Genomic DNA, 24941 nt, shown 5'->3' on the forward strand with positions numbered 1-24941 from the left:
AGCTCCCTTTCTGTGGCAGCTCATAGCACCCATATTTCTAAGCAAAAGTCCTAGTTTCTAGGGAATGAAAGACACACATACCCACAAGGAATGTAAACAGTTTTATTTAGAAACAGATAGGTACCTGTTTGCATTACAGAATATAAAACTTGGTTTACACTCTATAAAAAACAACCAGTATCCAAATTCAAGAGAGCTAGCATTCACAGAACACACAATGTGGGTGTGTTGCTACTGCTCACCAGCCTCAGGCGAGATTTAAACCAAAAAACACAGTCCTGGGAAATGAGTAAATGCTTGCTGAGCTCCCAGAATCCAGATGTTTCTGTCTTGGCAGAGAAAGGTCTGCTTTCTAAGTGAGTGACCTGAACACTGGGTTCTATGCACCTAGGGAGCTGGAGGCTCTCCTGCCACACGATTCATGGTGTGCTCTCGCACTAAGTCAGGGTCGGTGCCATGGACCTATTTACTGTCCCTAGTCTTAACAATGACAGCGGGAATCTGGAGGAAGAGAATGAAGAATTTCCGTTTTCCTTTCCTTGATAATGGGTTTAATTTTTATTTTTTTTTAGAAAAAAGGTGTGTGTGTACATACTCAAGAGCTCTCTCCAATCAAAGGCTGTGGTAAAATTACATGATACTTGGCTTATCACCATACCAACAGCCCCCCAACATGATCATGGAAGACCAAAGGATATACCTAGGTTCAGATTCTTATACCTAGGTTCAGGTTCTAATACTCATCCAGCACCACCTGACTGTAATATTCAGAAAGATACATGAAATAATAAAGGTTATATACACATATGCTTTTCTTAGTAACCTGAGGGCTAAAAACTTAGAATACAATAACTCTTTTTAGAAGAGGTCCATCTGTAAGAAAGGGACCAGAGACAGTTCATGCTCTGTCAAATACAGGTGAAGTAGAGTTGGGAACACAGGGCTGTCTCATCAGCTTTTTCTACACCATCCTTCCTTTCAGTAAGGACTGACAACCTGTCGATCCATAACAAACATTTGTGGGAGAGGAGAGGGAGAGAGTGCAAACAGGGAGGGATTTAAAGGCAGGCAGGCAGGCAGGGTGAGCGATGGTCCTCACACCAGCGAGCCCTCTCTGCGGGTCCTCTCCAAGTCTGAGCTCCAGCTCACCGGCAGACACAGCAAGAGGCCTGGGAGTAAGTGGTTTGCATTGTGAGGTACGAGGATTCCTGGGATATTCAGCAGCACGTGGTTTCTGGAAACCAGCCCGTAAGAAGAGAACACTGCACTCGAGCTCCTAACTAATACTGCTATTTAACCACTGTCCAAGAGACGGAGAAGGGAAAGAAATTCCCCTTACACATTGCGAGGGTCTAAGCTTTCCTGTAAGAGGATCCAAATAATCTTCTCTATTTTATCTTAGGGTTTAGTAGGAACGTCTTATTCAAGGATTATTTCTCATCTGTTCAAGGCACTTTCAGTGACATGTTTAGGGAGGAGTACATTTTAATTGCAGTGGAAACAAGATTGGTTCTTTAGTTCAATTGAACAACTGAGGAAGAGTCAGGCTGGCTTACAATGATCTCAACAAACAAGACCATCCAGAGGGCTTCAAGAGGTGCACACCCGGAACAAAAATGCAGGCCGTCTTCCTTCAGGTTTCCAGCTGCTTCTATCTATAGCTCTGCAGAGAGCTCACTCCCTCCCTGATTGATTTTCAAGACACTGGCCCTAACTCTCCCACCACAGCTGTGTTTGACAAAATTAGCAAATGGTGAGTCCTACAGAGCCATAAAAAAAAAGGGGCTCAAATGGAGCCAAGATTTCTTACAGTGCAGGGATCGTTCCTTGCCCAGAGAATTCCAGGATCAGATGCTGGGTCTGCAGCAACTGAATGAACACGTGGCCCCCACAACCTGTGAAATGCTATACTCTTGGCTAGGCAAGGGCAAGTGTCAGCTCTAAATAGTCATGGTGAGATATACTTTCCCTTTTCTCTCCCTTGAACATTTCTTATTGATCTCAGGCTTCAAAATTAGTGAAGTAAGAATTAGGGGGAAAAAAATTAAGGGGTTTTCAAAGAGTGAAGGGCTAGTGTTTACCTACCAGTGCGAGGCGGGGATCTCAAGCCTTCATATCATAGTCCCAACCAGAGAACAAATACAAAAATAAACACATGTTATACATAATACAAAGTGTAAATCTACAAACACAAGTGTAATAATTACGAGTTGTTCCCCTCCAGTCCCTGGGAGAGGAGGTGAAATGGGGACGGGATGGTTTCGGTTACGTCTTGTCACGTCTTAGGTCCGTGATAACAGTCTCAGTAGCGAAAACAATCTTATGTGAAACCAGAAGCTGTAAAAATAAATTACTTTTGAAGAGACACAGCTCCTCTGTCTGCAGCTCAGAACTCATCGTGTCGTACTAAGGCCTCCCCGAAGTCTGTGGCCTGGCTGCCCACAAATAAATCATACTTGTCAACAATTTCCTCCTTGGTGAGCTTGCCGTCCTGAAATGAAGAGAGTGTGGTGAGCTGAGGCAGATTATTCTTCCCATTTCAAACAAACCTGGCTACAGAACAGGGGGGAGGCAGGATTTAAGATGCTAATGTCCATCAAATTAAACGTGAGCTCCCCTCTCACCCTCCTACACATAGAAAGAGAGAAGGAAAACAGCACTTAGGATATTTTCCTTACTAAAAAAAAAGTAAAAGTGGAAGACAGCAATAGCATAGCTCAAAGCTAGACAGGCACTGGTTTCCTAAGGATAAAACTCCCCCTCTGGAAGACATGTGGACAGGGCCTAGACAGCACTACGAGATGGTTCTGATGTGCTATGCAAATGCTTTGATGTGCATCAAATCACGGTCTAACTCCAGCAACGGAACTGACTAAATCTCAAGCAGGGTCCCCTCTCCACTTTGCTCCAGTCTACAGGGCAATCCCAAACGACGGGTTCAACACTCACCTCAGAAATGCCCTGCTAGGCCCCGAGGGAGGGCTGAGGAGTTTCCTGTTCTCACCTATTTCAGGACAAAGCACCTGGTGACCAAAGTAACTCAGAACACGCTGACTCTGAAAGAGCCTCCCAGTGTAGACCACACCAGCTGAGTGAATCTTCTGATCGCAAGTCTCTATCTTCACTAACTATCACCTTATTGTAAGTACAGCGTTCAACACTTGGGATAAAAGTGACAAGGCTTATGAAGTGAATACCTCAATGGCACTTCGATCAGGGTCCAGCAAAAGACCTAACTAATAGCGCATATATGAGCTGAGAAGGAAATAACTAGTATTCTGAGGACAGAACGGGCCTGTAATAGGCAAAACAGAAGAAAACAGCAAAGTCAAAAAGGAGGAAAGGAAATTCCCAGGGACAATGAGGACAAGTGACATTAGCAAGGCCTCCCACACAGGTTCTTTCTCCAAGACCACAAATATTAAATAGATCATTTATAAAAATGAGACTGGTAGCAACTTGTGCTACCTGCCAACTCCAGATCCTCGGTGAGAGGTGACTCCCAGTGCTCTATGGTCCTTCACAGGACTTTCCAGGCAATCCTCCAGAACCACACTCACACGGCAGCAGCCAGGCTGCCACGACCTGGCCAACTCACCTTGTTTTGGTCTGATTCATAGACCAGGTGTCTGGCTTCTGCCTCGGCATGATCATAGTCCGAAGGGAGGATCCAATCTTTGGTTTCTTCTTTGTCCATCTTCCCATCTCGATTTTTATCTCGAAACTCCACAAACTGCTCTCGCTCTGTCTTTACCCATTCAGGCTCATCAGTGTTCCCATCATGACTGTACATGTCACCTGCGTACACACATTCATCCAAGAGAAGGGTTGGTCTTCTTCCAGAGAACTGTGGCAAGCTAACCTGGCCTCAGCCTTTTCCATATGTCTATTTGGAACCCAAAGTGACTTCAAGGATATTTTAGGCCAGAGAGACTTGGGAATGCAAAGCATTTTCCTGGGGGTTAGTACAATAAAATTCACAGAAACAAGAGGCTAAGACTAGCATCAAGACTGAAAGATGAACTTTTCTAAGGTGGCTGTGGCCCATGTTTCATCTAAACCAAACTGAGAGGTCAAACCCTGGTTTCAGAAGTGCTGCTTCAAATTCTCAAGGCACTGAGTGTACTAGAAGGCGAAACAGTTCACATAAAGTCATTAAACTGACTGGTGTGGTCTTCAGTGGAGGAAAACAAATACTATCCAGGGTGCACTGGGAAAGGGGGTGACAGCACGTGGGCCACAGAGCTGTCTTCTCTGTCTCTCCTCTCAGCAATCATCCTTCTTCCAATTTATGTAAGAAAAACATTTGATGCCTGTACAAAATTACCACCATTTTTTTTTGTTATTGATATATTTTCAAAGTTCTTAGAGATACATGACCAACTATTTACAGATAAAATGAGATGATGGAGCATTATGTCAAAAGAAACTGGACATGGATGAGACAAGACTTTCCATGGGTTGATGGATGCTGGAGAGGGCACAGGTACATGGTAGAAAATTGTACCTGTGGCATATACTCTGCTTTAAGTATGCTAATAATCTTCTAGTGAATAAAAAAGGAGAATTAAACCTCATACCCAAGGCTTCTTATTTTACAAGTAGTCTCCACCTTATGATATATTCCAATGCTTTAAGGCAAAGACTAGATTTGTAAATATATTGATAAAAGGCAGTAACAATGGGGTAAGAAGTATTTGAATATGTATTTCATCTCAGAATTGACTTCTTATGCAGTCATCAGAATAGACCCCTGTCCTACACTGAGGACTAGTAAAGGAAAATACAAGAGGCAAAAAACAAAGGAGGCAAAGAATATTTGCTTATGATCTTGCAATAGGGCAGGAATTAGTACATTGCTAAAAATGGCAGACACTGGAGAAAATTTTAGCTTTATACACATGTAAAACACATTCACCCCTCACTGGAAGAAAAAACCTTCTACTCACTCTTCTCTAAAAGGCTCATTGAGTATCAGTGTGTCTTAAGTGAAGAAAAAAAAAGATAAATATTCAAGGACTATTATTAAGTGAAAGAAAAAGAAAGATGATAAATATTCAAGGACTATTAGTCATTTAAGTAGAATTACAATATAAAAGATTTGACAAAGTTCCAAGTAATAGAGGAACTTGTTCCATACAATTTAGAAGTCAGATGAGAGAGGCTGTGGTCTTTCATGCTTAAAAGAAGTTATTTCAGATAATGAACAGAAGTCTAGAAATAAGCCTATGAAACTCTAAACCAGGAGAGCACTAGAGCAAGTTATTACGAGTTAAAAGCATAGGAAATATAAAAATGTTCTGAATTTTTAAAAATGGACTGTTGGTAACAATCATATAGACAGTGTTTGTAAACTATAGTCTTCATTTCCTCTTGAATAATTTTTATTTCTATCACTAATTGTGAAAAAGGGTGCTCTGGTGACACAGTCCAGAGGGCGCAGGGCTCCTAACTCCAAGGCAGAGCCTCTTTAGTGGTTCAAGCTCACCAGCCCGCGGGAGAAGGATGGGCCATCGCCTTCTGTGGGATTTACAGGCTCCTAAAAACCTGCTGGAGGATCAGCTATGAGTCAGTTTTGACCAAAGGCAATGATGAGAACGATGAAACAATCTTTTAAACTACTTGGTCTTTATAAAGGTAATGAGCACATCTTAAAATTAAAGTTTGGGAGGAATCAGTCTAGAAAAGTAGAACCTGAAAAGTATCTCTAAAATAGACAACTCAAAAGGAAAATGGTGGGAACTTACAGAAAGAAATTAGAGACAAAATAGAAGCAGAACTCCGTGAAAAGGCCTAGGCTCAAGGAGCATCAGGAACTCTGTTACTTAGCCACACGTTCCTCTAGCCCTCACTCCTCTCTCTCAGGGTTTCCTGATGCTGGTATAGTCTGCCCCCACAGCTCTGTGCTGTCCACTCTACAACACATCCATGAGATGCTGCATCAGTGCAAACTCCGGGCTATTTGTACTTGACATGTGGCTGGTCAAAAGGAAGACACTGTGTGTGTAAATTACACTCAGTAGAGCAATAAACTTGGCTCAGGACAGTGCAGGCTTCAGAGCGGCTGTACACAGGGTCACTGTGAGTTGCAGGGGACTCAACAGCACACAATAACAGAAGATATCTATGTACTTAAATGCTCAGTATACCTTTATGTCTCTGTGTATACTAATGTATTGGACTTATCTACATATTTTATACTGGTGACATGTTGAAGTTATATTATTTTTTAATATTAGGTTAATAAAATAATTGTTGTGTATCATCGAGTTGGAACTGACCCATGGAGCTGACTCAGGCAGCTTTTCAGAGCAAGTTATTGGCACAAAAGACTATCCATCCTTCTACTGCAGAGCAGCTGATGGATTTGAACTAGGTGCCTTTGCGATTGCAGTGCATCTTCTTGTCACCAGGCTACCAATAAAATAATTACCGACATTCATTTATTATTTGTTTCTTTTCTAAATACAGCTATTAGAAAACTGAAATATTGTCCTGTGGCTCTCAGTCTATTTCCTTTGAACAGTACTGTCAGGGGCACGTTACCGTAACCCACAGACGGTCTGACTAAATGATCAGCTGAAAGTTGACCAGGGAGAATACAGTGATTTGAGGGGTGGACACATCTTCTGCAGTTTCTCAGTGTCTTTGAAGGAAAACACTAGAAACAGAGACTTACCAATATACTCTTCTAGATCGATAAACCCGTCGGCATTCTTATCGATATCCTCCATTGTTTCCTAAGACCACATAGAACAAAATGACTATTAGTCTGAGTAACTTGCAGGAACAGAGTTAAAACTAAGGCAATTAGACCACGCACATATTTACGACAAATTACAAAATGTGTGTGGTATTTTATCATGGGAAATGGCTGGTTATTTTTCCTAGCAGAAAAATCATACAAGCAGTAACCACCAGCCATCTGAGAGGGATAGACAGAGTGCTTGATGGGCTAAGCCATGAAGCCTGTGATGATTTGCCAGCTCAGGCCACGCTGAAGCCACAGGAACAGGAGCTGTGACCAGTCCGCCTCCAGTTAATCATTTATGTTACAGGTAACCACCTTCCATGAGAATTCTTCAGTATCACAGCTTCTTACCCAGCGTCTAACCACTGTTCACAAGAGATTTTAAATGAACAGGATTTCCCGCATATTTACACTATGAAGCCATTAATGGAGCTGCAAGATGCCTGACAGAAAGTATTACTGTGCTAAACACAGAGCCCAAGGCACCTAAAAGAAACCACTTGCTCGTGATCACAGAAAAGCAGAGGGACAGAGCTAGGACCGAGTCTGACCAGCATTCTCCAGTGCAACACCATTCTTCCCAATGCACAGGAAAGGTAAGGAGGAAAGGTGGGAGCCACAAGTCTGCTCTCACCTGGACCACAATATCCTTCATGTAGTCATACTCCTCCGGATGCAGGAAAGCGGTAAACTCCTCCTTCGTGGCGATCAAGTCTCCATCCTTGTCTGCCATTTTAAACCTCCGTTCATCTCTAACCATCATCTGTTTATAGTTAAATCCATCATCAGGGTCTGGGTCATCTAGAGAACAAAAACACAGATTCAATCTTTTAAAAGACTTCTATAGTCAATCAAAATGATGGGGGGGGGGAATGTTAATCCCAAGACAAACCCAAGTACTGAAACTTTGTTTTTAGTAAATAATCTTAGCATTCATTTTATATTACTTTTGGATTTGGAAACATTCAAAAACAAAACTAAATTAGGCACATTTCAATGTCTATGGATTTCTTTTTATTAAATGTATATAATATTGGTGCTGTTCTTATCAATTCCAGAGCAATCTTCAGAAAACCTGTTATCTGTTCTTTCTTTTTTGTGGTCTCAAAAGGAACATTCATAATTACTTTACCACATTACTTGGACCTTGTTTGATAATGAACACACACAACACTGAACCAGGTCAATATTTGTGGTAACTGTTCCCCACTGCTATCCAACACCTCCACTGCATCTTCTATTATGTCAAACCGAATCAACAACTTAGGTCTTAGGTTGGAAGTTGCAATGCGAAGCAACCACACTCACGTTCTACATCTGTAACCCCTTTATGATCAAGGTCATCCTGGGTCAGGGACTGCACTGAGCATCCATACTGCTGGGCACAACCGAGCTGGATATGGTTTTGGAAGTACTTTGGGCTTCAGGAAACTACCCACTTGTTGAAGCAACTCTAAGTCCTTCAGCCTTAATTTCTGTACTGGTGGAGGCCTGGCTGTGAAGCAGATGGAAGGCCCCTCGCACTGTGTTCCACACTTGGGAAGGAAGTGACCAGTGCGTCAGCTGGGTCCAGGAAGGGCTAACTCTTGATTACCAAGGTAAAATTACAGCAGAGTCACAGCGTTTTCCACTGAAGCTCCAGTAATCAAAGTGCTGAGGCAGGCCCAGGTTGAACATAAATGTCTGCTATTAAATACAGGGCCCTGCTCAATGAAGGCTTTTACATTAGACTATATCCAAATTGAACAAGGGCCTACCCATCAGTTCAGATGCTCACTGATACAGATGGCAGCTACCTATTCTCTGTAGAACAATCCTGAAGAAGAAAGCTTAGTTTCCTTAAGCTGAAAAAATTGGAATCTAGTTAACTGTATATGAAAGGAATACCTTTCAAACCTTGGTTGCTATGTGGACTAAATAAGGTAATAGATGTGAAGACACTTTGTAAAGTTAAGACATAGTAAATTAAAGATAAGATGATATTGTCCATACAACACATTGATCAAGTAAAAGAAGGTATAACACTCATTTTCAAAGAAACATAGGACTCTTTACCAGTTCCACCACACTGCTGGCTTTTCATACCGTGGTTCAGCCTGTCCACCTTTAAGCAGGGTTCTCTTTTTTTTTGTTTTGTTTCGGTGGCCTTGGCGTACAACATGGCCACTGAGCTTAAGTAGCTCATGAACAGGTGAACACAAAGATGAAGAGAAGGAAGAAAACCTCTGCTTTCAGTGAGAAGTGTCAATGCCCCTTACTGTCCTTGGAGGGCCCTAGTCACACTTACTACCCGCCCGCCATCCTCCTGTCCCAGTCAGGCTCTTGGTTTAGGCAGGGTGGATGTCAGTATTTCATACTTTTAACATGGTAGACATGGTGTTAATAATGTTCCTTTCAGGAAAGCAAATTCGCTGAGACAGGTTTTAATTAAGAATATGATGATGATGATGATTTATATCTGAATTAAAAATTGAGCCAGGAACATACAATGACAGTACACTCTGCACTTCTCTAAGCCAACTCATCGTGGCCCAAGAGCTGTCTGGGGAAAGATGCCTTATAAAGACATGGCTCCAGCCAGCACTGAGGCTTGTGCATCGTCTCGGTCAGAGAGCTGCCCATTCCACTGAATCATCAGCCCTGTGAGGTAACAAGGCTCTCAAGAGACTTTTATGCACATCCTCCTCCTCCACAGACTTTCAGATTCCTTCTGGGCAGCAAGTGAGTGTCTCGGCCAGTGCTGAAATTTATTAGCACACCACTTTGTTGAGATCACCAATAGCTGACCGTCTGCACTATGTGTTTGTAAGTACAGAGGCATCAGGAGGAGTTGTGCGAGCTGGAGACGAGAAGGCTACACTGGCTCTAACATGTGTTCTTAACTGGGTGAAAGCTAAGTTTGGTTCTTGTCATGCACTGAGAGTGAGTTCCACTTTAATCTTAGGAATGAGAACCAGCCTGACACAGAAATAAAGTCTCTTCACCAGAAATGCGTGCAGCTCTGTAATTAGCTCGGACAGCTGGCTATCCAGTGGGGAGCAGGCCTCACATACTCAAGTCAGCAGTGTATGGTGTCCATTTTAAACCAGAAATGTGCCTGGTTTCCAGGATGAGGTCGTAAAATGTCATCTACATTCTTGTCTCAACTTGGAACTATGTACAATAGAGGCGATGTAACTCCCAGTGACATCCACCATCAGTTCAGGAAGATCGCCACTTAGGCTTCAGCAGTGGGCAAGGGCAGGAGAAAGAGGAAATCACTAACAGGTGGCCCGTGCACACAACCACCAAACCAGCAGAAAGCAATCCAAGTAACATTTATTTGCCTGGAAACATTTGCAAAGCAGGCTGGTAAACTCATGTGCCAGAGAAAACAAATGGGAAACCTTTGATTCCAAACTCCAGTACATAGACAGACTATACTCAGATGGGGGACTTTTAACAAGGAAAATGACTTTATTTGATATTTTCATTCTATTAAGACAGCCATTTTCCTCCTCTCTTTGCCAGTCATAAAGTATTCTCATTTGGTTTAAAATCCAGGACTAACATCCTAAGGGGACCAGGTTACAAGGAAGCTCAAAGCCTCTCACTTTGCATTGCTGGAGCAACGCGGGCTTTGTAAAGGAGATTTACTCCCCACAGGGTCTCTGTGAGAGTGGACAGACGGACAGCTGAAAAGTTAAAGATGGAGAAGAGATAAAAACCTTCATACAACATTGAAAAAAAATGCACAGTATGTGAATGTTCATATAATGAAACAGAGGGACACTGGTTTAAACCACTGTGAAAAAGCACCATTTCTTCCTTCCTGTGACCCATTTGTTTCTTTGACTCAGGACCATGGTCTGTGCCAGGCTGACATCTTGCCCCTTACCCAGGTAAGTGCCATAAGTCACGTTTCTGTACTCATCCCAGGAGATTAAGCCGTCTTGATTCATATCAAACTCCTGCCATTGGTTTTCAACATTGTCATATATGTATTTCTTCTGGGCGTGCTTAATCCAGGATTTCAGCTCCCCCTCGGTCACAAACCCATCTTTATCCGCGTCTATTTTATCTACAATCATTCTACAAGACAAAATAGTTACGTTTCAAGGTGCCGGCTCCACAAGGCTTTTCCCCCAGGTAGCAGGGACCTACCTAAAACGTAGCCGTAGGTGGCATTTTTATACTCCTCCCAGGAAACGAGGCCGTCCTCATTGAGGTCATGCCCCTTCCGCTGCCGCTCTACATCCTCGTAAATCCAGCGCTTTTGTGCAAACTTAATCCAGTCTTTGAGCTCGTCCACAGTGACAAACCCGTCCTTGTCGCCATCTATTTTACTTACAATCTTTCTGTAGAAAATGCAGAGAAATCCAGCAAGAGGTTAAAAGGACACAAGGCTCCTGATTTAGCCGTGTGTGCCGTGACCACAGGTGTTGTCCAGGGCAAAAGCACAGGAATGAAAAAAATTTTGGGCCTCAAAACTAAACTGTAAAAGAGGCAACAGAAGTTTTTCTCTCAAGTGGCCAAGGACTGGCCTGTAAGAAGGCCCCTGGAAAGGCAGCTTGTCCACTGGAAGCTGGACCCCTCCATCAGGTCAGTGTCAGCCTGAGATCCGAGTTCACAGCCAGTGACTTTCTATCTGCGTGTCTCTTTGGTTTTCCACTGACAAAATTCATGCAAATCTTAATATTTTCCTTTACTGTTTTTAGACGAGAACCCACTTTAATGGGAGTTCTGCTGGCCTAGTGTGAGAAGCTGCACTGCAATACCAAATGCATGTGGTTCGAATCCACCAGCTGCTCCATGGCAGAAAGTTGAGCAATCTCCTGTCATGTGATGTACAGCCTCTGAAAAGCGACTGGATGGTCGATTATGGGTAGGTTCTGACTCCATGGTATACAACAACAGCAATCATAATCATTGGCATGATTGCCTCAAAAGTGAAAATATTTAAAAATATAAAAGCCAGTCTGGGACCACATATTTTAAGGGAAGATTAAAGACAAAAAACAAAATAAGCATGCAAAGACACGAGGATGTTGATCCTAAAAAAAAAAAAAGAAAAAGAAAAGAACAGAAATGGCCAGTCTCTTAACAATACACTGGGATGCTGAACTGGATTGTTACACACAAGCATGATGTGGGGAAATGATGTAAGGATACTATGTTGTGAGAATCTTTGACTATGAGAATGTTAGTAAGCTGTAAGGATATTATGTTGCGAGAATCTCTGACTATGAGAATGTTAATAAGCTGACAGGGTTAGCAGGCAGAGATAAAGACAACTGTCATTCAGGTATAATATACATAGATCTTTTCTCCTGTTGTGCGTGTTCTTCTAAATTTGAAAACTTAATTTACGGATTTCAAAATATATCCATGGTTTCAAAATCTCTAGAGTAAGGTTGTGCTCTGTTCACCGGCTTGCTGTAAGCTGCAGTTGACTTGATGATACCCAACAACAAACTCAGAAAAGGTAAAACCACCAATGAACAGTCACACATGTGGTCCAGTTTACAAATGCTTTAAATAAAAACTTCCAACAGAAGTCATTCCTTGGCATACTCCTATGCTGTTAATCGTGGAAGGAAAAAAGACTCACCTGGTAGCAAATAATGTTTTTCCCAGTAGCAAATAATACTTTTCCTCAGCTTGTGTTCATGTGATTTGTACAACACAGGTAAGAGACTAAAATCGAGTACTAGTGAACCAGGTACAGATTTAGCTTAATTCTGATACAGTGTTAGATGTATCCATTTATTACTAAACCCTGTAATAGATATTTTCCTAAAAACTAAAACAATTACCAAAAAACAAAACTAAAAACACTACCCACAACACAAAAATATGTATAAAGCTAATAGCTTTTGGTCTAAAATGTTGACAGACAAGACAAGCCAGTAAGAACCACCTCTAAATAATTCTCCCTTATCCACAAGTGCAACTCTCCCCCAACTTTGATTTTGAAGAGTTTTAACAATACAAGCAAAATTATACTAGAAGTGAAAACTCCTAGTGGAGTAGTATGTAATGTGTGTGTGGTTGCTGATCAAAAGGTCAGTGGTTCTAAACCACCAGCCACTCCATAGGAGTAGAGTGGACGGTTTCCTCAAGTAAGGATTAATAGCGTAGGAAACCCACTGGAGAGGCACTTTGAGTCAGACAGGACTTGTAGGCAGGAAGTTGTGTAAGCATCTGCATTTTCTGTAACGGCATCCAATTTGTGCCCACATGGTACTGGCTACCAACAGCAGCACTGTGCAATTAAGCCAAAGAAAACATTTCCCATTGTCAAGAGAAATTTCTCAATTACCACAAAGAGTTTAAAGAAGATCACCCAGATTTAAAAAAGAAAAGCGCATATGGGTGTTCAAGATGGGATTTCTTAAATTATTCTAGTTGAATACCATTCTATTTATTTCAATGGAAATATTCCAAGTGCCTTACCCAGGGCATGGCAAGGTAAAGTCAGTTCAGTGGGCTTTGTGGGCCGTAGTGCTGTTGCACGCTGCTCTTTTCCAAAGCCCTCTGAATTGTGTGGCCATCCAGCCAGTAGGCAGCTGTGACGTTCACCAAGCCCTGTCTCAGTCATGAAGCTCTATAAACTCTCCTCCTCCAAAGTCTGTGTAAATGTTGGTGTGTGTTCCTAGGACGCTGGTGAACTCTCCGAACAGCTGGCCGCCACTAGAGGAGCATTTCCTCAAGGACAGACATGAGGTACTGGAACTCGATTTCTCCTAAAAGGTAACACATGCTTCCACATACCAAGTGACAGAAAACAAATCCCTTTGTTTTGTTAAGAATCTTGGTCAACAGATGGACTCCAGGAGGGTTCATAAAATGAGTGATTTTCAGTATGCAGAAGTGCATGGTGTTGGAAAGGATACACTTCTCTGAGGAACCACCTTTAGCCTAACTAGACTCCTGAAGGGTAAGTATGTGACTCCCGGGGAGGATGATGACCTACTATAGCTTCTTTCTATAGCCAGTATCTCATATTTTTCCTTATTAATTTTAATGAATATTTAGTGACTTTGGATTTCCATTCATTGTTGCATTTTTCTAAAAATCTCATTTTTTTATACCAAGACTCACCATCTCAAAACAAACAAATCTTCACTTGAAATACACAGAAATGAGAATGGAGTATATTCAGACTGCAGCTTTGGTGGTAGTCTATGTGGCTGGTGCACTGCTAACCAACAAACTCCCATCTCTGGCTGCTCAAAGCAGCTGCTGTACAGGGGACAGACGGGAGATCTCTTCCTGCTAAGATTTACAACCTTCGACATCTGATGGAGGGTCATGAGGCATCAGAATCAACTTTATGGTGGTGAGTATAGTTCTTTTGGGGGGCTGTGGTAAGAATGAAAATACATAAAATATTCTACCTGCATTTTTTTTTTAATTAAAAAAAGGAAGAGAAAACTGGGTATCAAAATTGTTTCTAAAAAATGCTTCTAGTGGTCTTTTAGTAGTGTGGTGGTTTTTGTTTTTGTTTTTTTAAGATTTGAAATAGTAGTATTTTCCAAGTGCAGCACAAATAAATGACCTTATCTCTGTAAGTTGCCTTGTAGACAGATGGGAAAAATGGCAAATTAGATGTTCTCAATCTCTGGTTATACCATTAATTAAAACAAAAAGTATAGAAACATCACAGTGATTAAGTAAAACACATGTCACTGGGATTCTTGTCACTTAACATGTCACTGTATAAACTAGGGCAATTTGTCACAATTCTAAAATCTAGGAAAACAAACAGTACTTAGCTCACTGTTACATTTCACAAAAAACATGTTTTTTTATCATCTTATTTCTAACCTAACAAAGGAACTGCTCATGTATTGAATTTTTAAATTTAATGATAACAAAAAAATGTTTCTCTTCTCTGAGGAACTGCCAATGGATCATTTTATTTCTTTCAAAGAGCCAATTAGTGACAGTATGGTCTATCCTAAAGGCTTCCAAAGAGCAGCACCTTATCTCATTCTTGAGAAGAGTTCTGTGAAGAGGTGAGTGCAGGCGAGAATAAAGGCTGGACATGCATGAAACTACAGGACACAACACGAAGACGACAGCACCCTAATTCACCCTATTCTCAGGCTGAAATGTTAGCACAGTTCAATTAAAAGTGAGAATGGCCTCTGAAAGTTAGAAAAACAACTTAATATAAGATTGAGTCTTTAATGTAGTTTATCTTCTCAATATCTACTTTCAAACGTTTGGGATGGTTGCTCATTCTACACAGCAAAATCCTTTCATAAATTCTACTATGTCAAAGAATAAAATAGTCTACCCTAAAATCAGCAGGTAACCCAAAAGAAGAATAAATTTCTTCTAAGGTTTTTTCCAAAGCATATGACGTAATAATGTCTTATAATCATAGCACTACTGGATACTATTATGCCTGGAGAATGCTGTACCCTTCCCAGACAAAATTCTTGAATATAAATGCAGTTCAGAAAATTGTCCTAAAGTGCTTAGTCAAGGAGACATTTTTCACACTTAAAACAAAGCAAAACAAAAACCCATTCTCAGATGTCCAGCGAGAAACAGCCTACTGGGATTGTACCGAATTGATTGTTTCAGATTGTTGTCACTGTCAGTTGCTGCCGACCTGATTAACTCATGGTGGTCCCAAGTCTGCAGAGCAGAACTGCTCAACAGGGGTTTTGAGGCAAGGACTTTCCAGAAGCAAACTGACAGGCCTAATTTCTGAAGCATCTATGGATGGGTTTGAACCACTCATCTCTGGGTTAACAGTCTAGTTATAACCCATCTGTACGACCCAGAGACTTCTTTTTAAATGTTGCCTGCTAAGGGATATAGAACACCCGACCATGGCACAGCTGTTACTTAAACAGCGGCTCGTATTCTACTAAGGCTATGAAGACACCTGATTGGTGCAGTCTTCTAAGATGCAAAGTTGGCTGGTTCTTTAACTAAGCAAACAGCTAAGAATGAAAGCAAAATGGTCAAGGGTATCTCAGGAAATTATAAACTTCACAGCAATTAGCCTAAAGGTCCAATCTGCAACTTAGCTGCCTCAAAAAGACTTGGCTTGGGCAACAATAAACAGATGATAGACGTTTTTAAAAATTAAAAGCAGAGATGCAAAATCTCACCATTTAACATTCTTTTGGGATAAGTCCCAGCAGTTCAAGCTGGGTCTGATAGTGTTTGATACTTGACACAAAATGACATTGCTTTGTAGAATGAGGTGAGCATTGTTATTCAATGGAGAAATGCATAAAAACAGGCTCTTGAGTTTTATAGGTAGCAATTCTGTGGTTAGATTTTAGAAGATATAATTCAACACAGCTTTCCTAGGCAACTGAGCAAAAGGGAGTGAAGAGAATGAGATGATTGTAAGAGCATCATTCCCCTGACCAGTCCCTTCCCCACCTCCGCCGGCCGAGAGGGGCATCTCACCCAAGTCTTTCTTTGCTCTCTTCTGGGGTCAGCTGATCAAAGGTCTTTGCTTCTTCAGCACCCAGGAAGGCATCGTGGTCATAATCAAAGCTCTGAGCATCATTGTGAACCTTGTCGCTGAGCTGAGGCTCATGGTGGACCCGGTCCTTCTTCTCTGTGGGCTTGCTCAAGGCACAGGCTGTGCACAGCGACAGGCACATGAGAAACTGGCGCAGGTCCATGGTAACCAGATCTAAACGAGAACGAGAGACACCTATTCATGATCTAGTACATTCAAGAACAAGACAAAAATGAAAACTCAAATCTCATGTGATACACAATCTAAACAAGTTATTGGTATTATCCTCAAATGTTATTACATAATCCACAAAGATTCAAACCGCAAAATGAAATCAAATGCTCTCCAGTGGATTCCTATGCATGGTGGCGCTTCATCAGATTCCCGAAGCTGTAAATCTTTACAGACACAGACAAGTTCACCTGCTCCTGCAAAGAAGCTGGTGGATTCTACATCTCTAGACAGTACCCAGGCCCGTCGGCATCATCTCCAGAGACCAAACCTTTCAATAGGATGGTCGGTCACGGGTGACAGCGCTTCACCCTTCTTTTCAGTAGTGCTTCCCATGTTGTATGGCTGTGAGAACCACCTGCAGGACTTAAGAACAAGTGTAGATTCTCAAGCCCTAGTCTATACTCCCCAAGTATCAGCAGCCACAGGTTGAGTCTTATGAACAAGCACAAGGACGGGACACTATTTAAAACTGCAAGAGTCTCGTTCTCTCCCAAACACTGCAGACAGGTGCAAAAGTGTTATCAACAAGCACTCGTATTATGTAATACAGCTATCATAGAGGACTGTTCAAAGAGATGAAGATTCTAGAGAAAAATGGAAAAATTAAGACACAAAAGAAAGGATTTTAAATCGCCAACCCCCTCTGCCTCACAAGCACAAGTTTTTTTGCAGTTTTACATCATCTTTGACTCATCTCCCATATAACCAGGTCTTAGGGAGTAAGGTTATAGGTAGAGGGACACTTTCCCACAGAAATTAAATGCATTGTTGGTGCTTTTAATGAGTCTTCCTCCAATACTGATGCTGACTTCTTCACACAGTACTGCTGCCTAAAATTACTACTTCAGCATTCAGATTGAATAAAGAAGGTGAAAGGATACAACCCACCCCACGTCTCTTCCTCTTTACATCTGGCCAAACAAGAGTCTACTGACCCATGAACAGACTCTGCATCAATACAATTTACAATTCTGGAATTCCCATTCTTTGTAATGTCACCTAACAGTCTGTTACGATCCACAGTCAAATGCCTTTGCACAGCTGACAAACACAGGTAACCATCTTTCTGGCATGCTCTGCTTTTGGCCAAGAGCCATCTGGCAGCAGCAGTAATGTCCTCGGTTCCTAGTCCTCTTCTCAGTCCAGCTGGAATTTCTGGCAGTTTTTTTCTGAATTACCTTCAGTCTATTAATCTTTCTTACTGAAGATAAATGCATTCCCTTGGTTTAATCTTGTAGATTAAAGGAAACCAATCAGATTTAATTTCCCCCAAGAAGTCACAGAGACTAGTGGAGTTGGTTCAAGGGCTCACACTGTTATATGTAAATGTTTTAAAAATAAGATTAATTCTTTCAGCAAAATTTCTAACTCATTGTGCAATTCGGGCTGCAACTTATAGAGTGAGTTTTCCTTAGTGTAATTCTATTCTGACACATGAAGTTAGCACCAGTGCGTGGAACCACAAGAAATGAAAACCACATGGGAGATTGCTCATCGTTCTTCTCAGAGTTGCTGACGGATCCGAACCATTACAGAACCATGATCACTGGATTAGTAATGCAACTCCCTCTGAGCAGGCCACCAGAGCTCCCTGAGGGCTACCAGAGAGGTTATAAAGAATGGGGGGAGCCATGTGTGCTGGAACAAAAATCTCATCAAGACATGTTAAGACTAGGGCAGGCTGGCAAGAAGGTGAACGTCATGGTGTACTCTGCTGTGCTGTGAAATATTTTAAATGAATGTGTACTCATATGTATTATGTTTTCTGGTGTCTTTCTTCAGTAACAGATGGCAAAAGATTAAAAAAAACCTCAAGCTCTTTCTTCAGAATGAAAGAAGAAATCAAAGAAAAAGTGTGTTTCAATCCTAAAGACATAAAATAAACCTTATTTTTAAAAGTAAAACAAGCTCCTGTAGAAAAATAGCTCTGGTCCCCAGCTCCACTGATGAAACAAAATAGCAAAGAGCAAATTAAATCTCGGGATTTTAGGGGGCTCCCTTCAGTATATTGCCAAAATAATACTTTTAAAGTACAAACAAGACAAAATTTCAGCGACAGAATTTTGTGTTGATGTTCTGTGATATATCCAAACAGTATCTATAATGGTGAATGCTTACAGAATCTAGTGAAATTAATAAAAGCCACTTTGTCAAATGATTTTTTTAATAAAGGAGTCTTCACATTCACAAAATATATAAATGATAAATTTTATCTTCAAAATAAAACACAGCACAATATCCTAACAATTCTGGCAAACACCAAATATTACAAAATACATACTTTTAAGCCCATTATCACCACCTGGTGGCCTAGTGGGTACAGGGAGAGTTCTGTTGTTAACCTGAAGGTGGCGCCTCTGGCAGTTCAAATCCACCAGCGGATCCGTGGAAGAAGGATGGGCAATCTCCTTTTTCAAGGTTTACAGCCTTTAAAGTCACTGGAGATTCAGCTATGAATTGGTTCCAACCCAAAGGCAGAGTTGGAGGGTATTTTTAAACCACCAACAGAGTGTGCAGAATTTATATGTAACAATGTATGTAACAAACAAGAACACAGAACATCTGATTCACTGTGATTTAGAAGGAAAACATTTAAGTTGGAGGCTTAACATCCTGAATTCAAGACAATAAAAATCAAGTAATCTGGTTTTATCACTTTACTCTCTCATTTAAACTTCCAATCTCATTGCTCTATTAACTCGCTGAATCAATCTCAATTGAACAAGGCAATGCGTAAGAGAATTCAAGAGAGTAAAAACCAAGTAATGCGGCTTTATCACTTTCTCTTTTCCTCCCTCATGTAAACTTCCAGTCTCTGTAAGTCATTGCATTCGTGTCAATTCTAACTTAAAACAAAGCTAGAATACAGAGGGTCAGAAATCACAGGGTTCTCAAGACGCTAAGTCTTTGTGGAGGCAGAATGCCACTTCTCACTCTCTAGTCTGTCAGTATTTTTCAGGTCTCCACAACCCCCAAATCCGTCCTTCTTAGACTCTGTTACTCCACCATGCTTGCTACTCCTTCTCCCTCGTCCACAGAGCTCTCCAGTTACCTGTACTGTCTGTTCCTTACTCCCAGTGTCACCTTGAAACAAGGCTTTCTATCTTGCTGTTTCACAGCCACCCACTCACCTCCAACTCACTGCACAACAGAAGGGAATGACTTGTCAGGCAGGCCACTGTGAGCCAAAGGCGTTTCCCTGGCGGATTTTCTGAGGATTGCCAGGCCTTTCTTCCTAGTCCACCTGGTATAATAAACACTATGTCAAAGTAGATGCTCAGAGGTTTCTGATGGCCAGTATTTCAGAAGAAGAGTGCCAGGCCTTCCTTATCATGGTGCTTTTGGGCAAACCTGAACTGGCTTTGTACATAACCAGCGAGGAAACCATCTGCCTTCAAAGGGTCCCCAAGGACGTGGTAGACAAAGCCTCTGGTCTACCTAGTTGTCTTGATCTGCTATGAGAAATGAAAAAGTACACTTGTAAGTAGCTTCTACCTTTGAAAAATTTTATTTTAAACACAGGCTCTCTGTACTCACATATACTAACTCTGGGTTAGGAGAAACATCAACAAAAGGCCTCTGGTTTTATGAATAGGCACTAAAAGAAACATTCTAAAAGTATCTAATCCATACACACATAAGAATGTTCAAACAAACAAACAAAAATGAATGTTCAAACAGAAAAGAAACTTTTTGTGGGAAGATGTGAGTAGAGAGTACAAAATATCCCTTTACATGAAACATTTAAAGAACAGTTGGTACATAGTTCACTTCTGAAAAATGTTTCTCTTTCAACTAAACTGAAGCCAAATTATGTGACGTTAAAGGGCCCTTCTCTTGCCTGCCTTCTTTCCATAACTAAATCTCAAAAGATAACAGAATATTGGGGAAAATACAATATCAGCATCTGATACATGATTTTCCACTAAAATAGTATTTTAGGTACAGGTGACCCTTGAAAAGTATGGGCCTACTTACAATTTTTTTCTGTTGCTGTTCCGATGAGCTCAAGTGTTGCTTATTATCTAAGCCTCCATGGAGAAAGGCGTCACTCAGATGACCTGCCTCACAGTTTTATGGGGATGCTCAGCATTGGAGCCCTTGAAGTTCAAACTCTTGTATATTAGGTTAAACATATTCTCAACCCCTCACCTTTTTTGTGTACTGTCAAATCAGATCAGACTGTCACAGGAGATTTCCCCTCCTTCTCCAGCGGAGCATCTGGTGGATTCAAACCATGTGCCTTTGCGATTACAGCATAGCTTCTTGCCACTAGAACTCCCTAGAGCTCCACTAGTCTTAAATTTCATCGGTTTCTTAAGTTTTTATATGGTGACTAGCACATTTAAAATGACGCACGCTTTATTCTATTTCTGCTGGACAGTGCCAACAGAACTCGTAGATTTAAAATACTAGAGAATCAAACTAAAGGGTCAGAATAGAAAGATATCAAGTACTCATCATCCAAGGAGTGCCGAAGGCACTATGGTAAAAGTGCTCGGCTGGAAGTGGGACATCAGTGCTGGAACCCACCAGCCAATTGGCAGGGCAGAGATGGGGTGGTCTGCATCCATAAAGATTTACACTCTTGGTAACCCTATGGCACAGCTCTTCTCGGTTCTATAGGGTCACTCTGCGTTAGCATGAACTTGACAGCACTGGGCTTGGATTAGATTGTTTATCTCACCCTTTGCTGTATGCCACAATGGTCTGTGAAGTTGTTTTCATGAACAGCAGTATTTATAAAGAGAAATGGGATAGGTTGATTTTTTTTTTTAAATAACAATGGTGAATCTCCAGCAGTTTATTTTATTCATTCATTCATAAACTTCTTAGAAAGTTCTAAATTCTTAACATTTTCCTCTCTTTCCCACCCAATCATTTTTGGTAGAAATCCACTGGCCACAGAACACTGATGAATAATTTGCTTCAGGGAAATTTGATTGTCTGAATCACAATTTAACTTCTCAAGAACATTAACATTTAGTGGCCCCACAGTTGTTCTGGTTGACTAAACTCAATGTTAACAAGTGGGAGAAATGGGCGTGGTGGTAAAATTCCAGTTCTTTGAGCTGAAAAGCAGCAGATAAGGCATTTCCTTACAATGCTTGAAAGCAGAATTTCCCTGGGATCGGGTCCACTTCACCATCCTTCCTCTAGCTTGAAAAACCCACAACTATGGTGTCTATATTGATGCACAGTGACGGCAAAGGACTGTGAACAACGACCCTGTGAAGCTCCAAGGCTGTCACTCTTTACAGGAACAGAATGTCACATCTTTTTAGCCTATGGAGTGGTGGCTGAGTGCAAACCACCAACCCTCTGGTTTGCACCCGGGCATCTAATCCTCTGCACCACCAGGGCTCCTAGACTGACAGCAACAATTTCACTAAGGTCCAGAGTTGTAAAATCTAGATATTGAGGTTTCTGGGTTATCTATTGGACATCCTTAACTTATGCACTACTGTACCACTAATGGACACATTAAAAATAATGGTATCGGAAAAACAAACAAAACAAAACGGTATCACCCTTTGTGACTTAATAGGTCACAAAGTTCAAACTGTGTGTTAAACAAGTCCCTCAAGCAACAGACAGAATTTACATAAGTTCTTCTATGTATCTTAATGAAAATCTTTTCTAATTGATAATTCCAAAACAGCTGCATATTGCAACATTTGGCAACAGGTGAAAATCTTTTGAGAGCTGCTGAAAACTGTTACTCAGGTTTCATTAATTCTCTGACTAAAGCAACCCATCACAAACTCTTCTGGTTACAGAGCGGAAAATCTTTCTGGCAGAAAAAAGTTCTAGAAATTCTGGAACCAAATTGTTTTGGATGATGCAATATAACACATAATTACCACTGGAAAGGACAAGAATTTTGCTTTTCAGTTGTAATTTTGCTGTGCATGTACAGGGCACGCGTGTACGGTGCATGCATGTACGGAACATGCCTGAAGTCCTTGAGAAGTCAGCAGTCATTTTCGCTCTGCTTCTTTTCAGTGCCAAATGTTGAGAAGTAATTTGAAGATCTTCGATGGAATGACCTGTTCACCATGATCACGCTAGCTGGAAGTGATCTCTATTTACTCCTCTAAATTTTTAGAAAGCTTGTTTGTAACACTCCTTAACAGCAATCACAGGCTGCTCTGTGCCCTTTGCTCCCTCATATATTTATATTTTTGGAAGGCAGGGCTCTTGGCTAATACAAATTGAATCCCTCTGCAATCTCTAATACAGTATCTTGCACGTTTAAGAACTCACTGCCATGGAACTGATTCTGACTCAGTGGCCCTGCAAGACAAGAGACAGACACACACACACACACACACACACACACACACACACACAGGTGGTACAGTGGGTAAAGCATTTGCTAACTGAAAGGACAGCAGTTCGAATCTCCCAGTCACCCCTGGAAGATGGGCAGCTGCTTTCCTTAAGGATTTATACTTGGGACACTCACTGGAGGGTCACTGACCCCATAGGAGTGGGTCTCAGTTTTTGTTTAATCTTGACAGAAGGCAAATGCCACATCTTTCCCCCCATAAAGCAGCTGGTGTGTTTGAAATTCTGACCTTTTGGTCAGCATATAAATTCCACGCCTCCTGGGCTTCACAATCCCTTTCTTTTCATCATCTTTTAGTGAGGTTTTTTTAAAAAAAAATTATTTCACAAAAATCTTTTTCAGGGGAGCTCCTGTGACCTAGTGGCAAGAAGCTGCACTGCAATCCCAGAGGTTCAAATCCACCAGATGCTCTGCTGGAGAAGGAGGGTCAATCTCCTCCTGTACCAGTCATATCCAATATGATGGTACACACACACAAAATAATAAAATAAAAACTTAAAAAAAAAATCTATTCCACTGGACTTTAGTTGGCAGCAATGCAGTTCCTGCCTTGCTTCCCACCCCCAATTCCTCTCTCCGGATCTGGCTAACAGCCAGCAATAGGCAAAAGTGTTATTTCAGCTGTTTTAACTCGAAAACAAAAATTACAGCGTCAACAACATCCACACTTAAGAAGTTTACAGAAAGGACCTAGAACGTTATGCTTGAGTAAGCCTCTCCAAGTCAGTCATGTTACAGAAATTCACATGTCAGTGCACTGTTCTATGCGAGTGACTATAGAGTGCCTACCATCAGGGACGAAATTTGACACACTTCAGTGAATGGAGGCAAATGATGACCTTCACAGTGACAATGAAAAGTCCAGGCACACTCAATGCTGTGTGAGCTCATGGCTCTCCCTATTACACAGCCCCACCTGGGATTCTCAAAAGAACCCTATTAGTTTGAGAGGGACTGGAGAGCATTATGCTGAGTGAACTAACTCGGACCCACAAGGATAAATATTGTATAAAACCATTATTGTAGAATGAGTATAAGGATCCAAGAGGGGTGGGAGAGACTGGAAGCAGACAGATAAGGCTGTGCAGGGGGAGGGAGGGATTAATCACGGGGTTGTACAATTTGTCGGGTAGGGGGATGAAGATGGAAAGAATTTGTTCTTGAGAACAATGTATCTGAATTTTGTAAAACCGGTAGAAAATTAAAAAAAAAAGAAAAAGAATCCTATTAGAGACCTCTGAATCTTCTAAAGCCAGAGGACTGCTGTTACAGGTTGTTGGGACAATTGATTCGCAATGACCCCACGTGACAGAGTAGAACTCCCTCCTAGGGCTTCCCTGTATGCTGTGGAGTTGGAACCAACTCATAGCTGACCCTCCAGCGGATTTTCAGTGAGTCACACATGAGGAGATAGCTCTTCGCCTTGGTGGGGTGGATTCGAACCATGTGCCTTTGGATTAGTAGTGCAGATAACCAGCCTTAGGCCACCAGCGCTCCCTTGGGTTTTCTAGGCTGTAACTTGTATGAAAGTGGATCATTAGGTCTTTCTCCGGCAGAGCCACTAGGTGGGTTCAAGCCTCTCGGTTGGCAGTCTAGCACTTTAAGCTACTTGTTGCTAGGTACTGTCCAACCTTCTCTGACACACTGCAACCAAGTGCTCAGAAGAACACAAGACGGCAAGATCCTAGGCTGGCCTCACAATCAGGCCTTGGCAAAGGCATTCTCTCTACTCGCCAATCCCTGGACCCTCAGCTGATCTGTACTGCATCCATTCTTCAACAGTGGTCACTGCCTGGAATTTGGTTAACCAAATTAAGTTAATGGAACAAGATCAAGCATGCATCTGTCTTTTGTCAAATTATTCATCGGAGGTTCTTAAGGTCCTCCACTGCTAAGCTGAAAAAAATCATCAGAACAAAAACATTATTGCTGTCTGTTTCTAGCTGCCTGTAGGACCCATGGTAAGATGAAAATGCAATTCCCTTCATTCCAAAGATAGTATTCTGGAACTTTGAAACAAACAGGACTCATCTGAAAGGCCAAAAGTTTAGCAGAATACCCAGGTAGCTTTAGACTTGATGTAAATCCCTTAAACTACTTTCATCACTGCAGAGAAATTACTGCAG

The 24941-nt window shown here is 41.5% G+C and overlaps 1 protein-coding gene across 2 annotated transcripts; it reads right to left on the reverse strand.

Moving 5' to 3' along the window:
* Nucleotides 1–1641: 1641 nt before the first annotated feature.
* CALU (calumenin) lies at nt 1642–16398 on the reverse strand. Of its 2 annotated transcripts, none has more exons than XM_006896065.1 (6): nt 16172–16398; nt 10895–11088; nt 7386–7552; nt 6680–6740; nt 3599–3798; nt 1642–2491 (listed from the first exon to the last, which is right to left on the reverse strand). In XM_006896065.1, exons 1-6 carry the CDS (start codon nt 16390–16392, stop codon nt 2387–2389), a joined length of 948 nt encoding a protein of 315 aa, XP_006896127.1. In that variant the 5' UTR covers nt 16393–16398; the 3' UTR covers nt 1642–2386. The 2 variants fall into 2 exon arrangements, with proteins under 2 accessions (XP_006896127.1, XP_006896128.1); XM_006896066.1 differs by lacking the exon at nt 10895–11088 and adding an exon at nt 10629–10822 and having other exon boundaries at nt 2379–2491.
* Nucleotides 16399–24941: the final 8543 nt, after the last annotated feature.

The sequence above is a fragment of the Elephantulus edwardii genome, unplaced genomic scaffold (assembly GCF_000299155.1).
Source record: "Elephantulus edwardii isolate Elephantulus edwardi_28Jun2011 unplaced genomic scaffold, EleEdw1.0 scaffold00181, whole genome shotgun sequence".
NCBI lineage: Eukaryota > Metazoa > Chordata > Mammalia > Macroscelidea > Macroscelididae > Elephantulus > Elephantulus edwardii.

What these genes read in the sequence shown, in the direction of transcription:
- CALU (XM_006896065.1), bottom strand. Translation starts at nt 16,392, where the DNA reads ATGGACCTGCGCCAGTTTCTCATGTGCCTGTCGCTGTGCACAGCCTGT. An exon ending in TGAAGGATATTGTGGTCCAG is followed by an intron (nt 6,741 to 7,385) that starts GTGAGAGCAGAC and finishes ATGTGGTCTTAG; the next exon opens with GAAACAATGGAGGATATCGA. An exon ending in ATGAATCAGACCAAAACAAG is followed by an intron (nt 2,492 to 3,598) that starts GTGAGTTGGCCA and finishes TCTTCATTTCAG; the next exon opens with GACGGCAAGCTCACCAAGGA.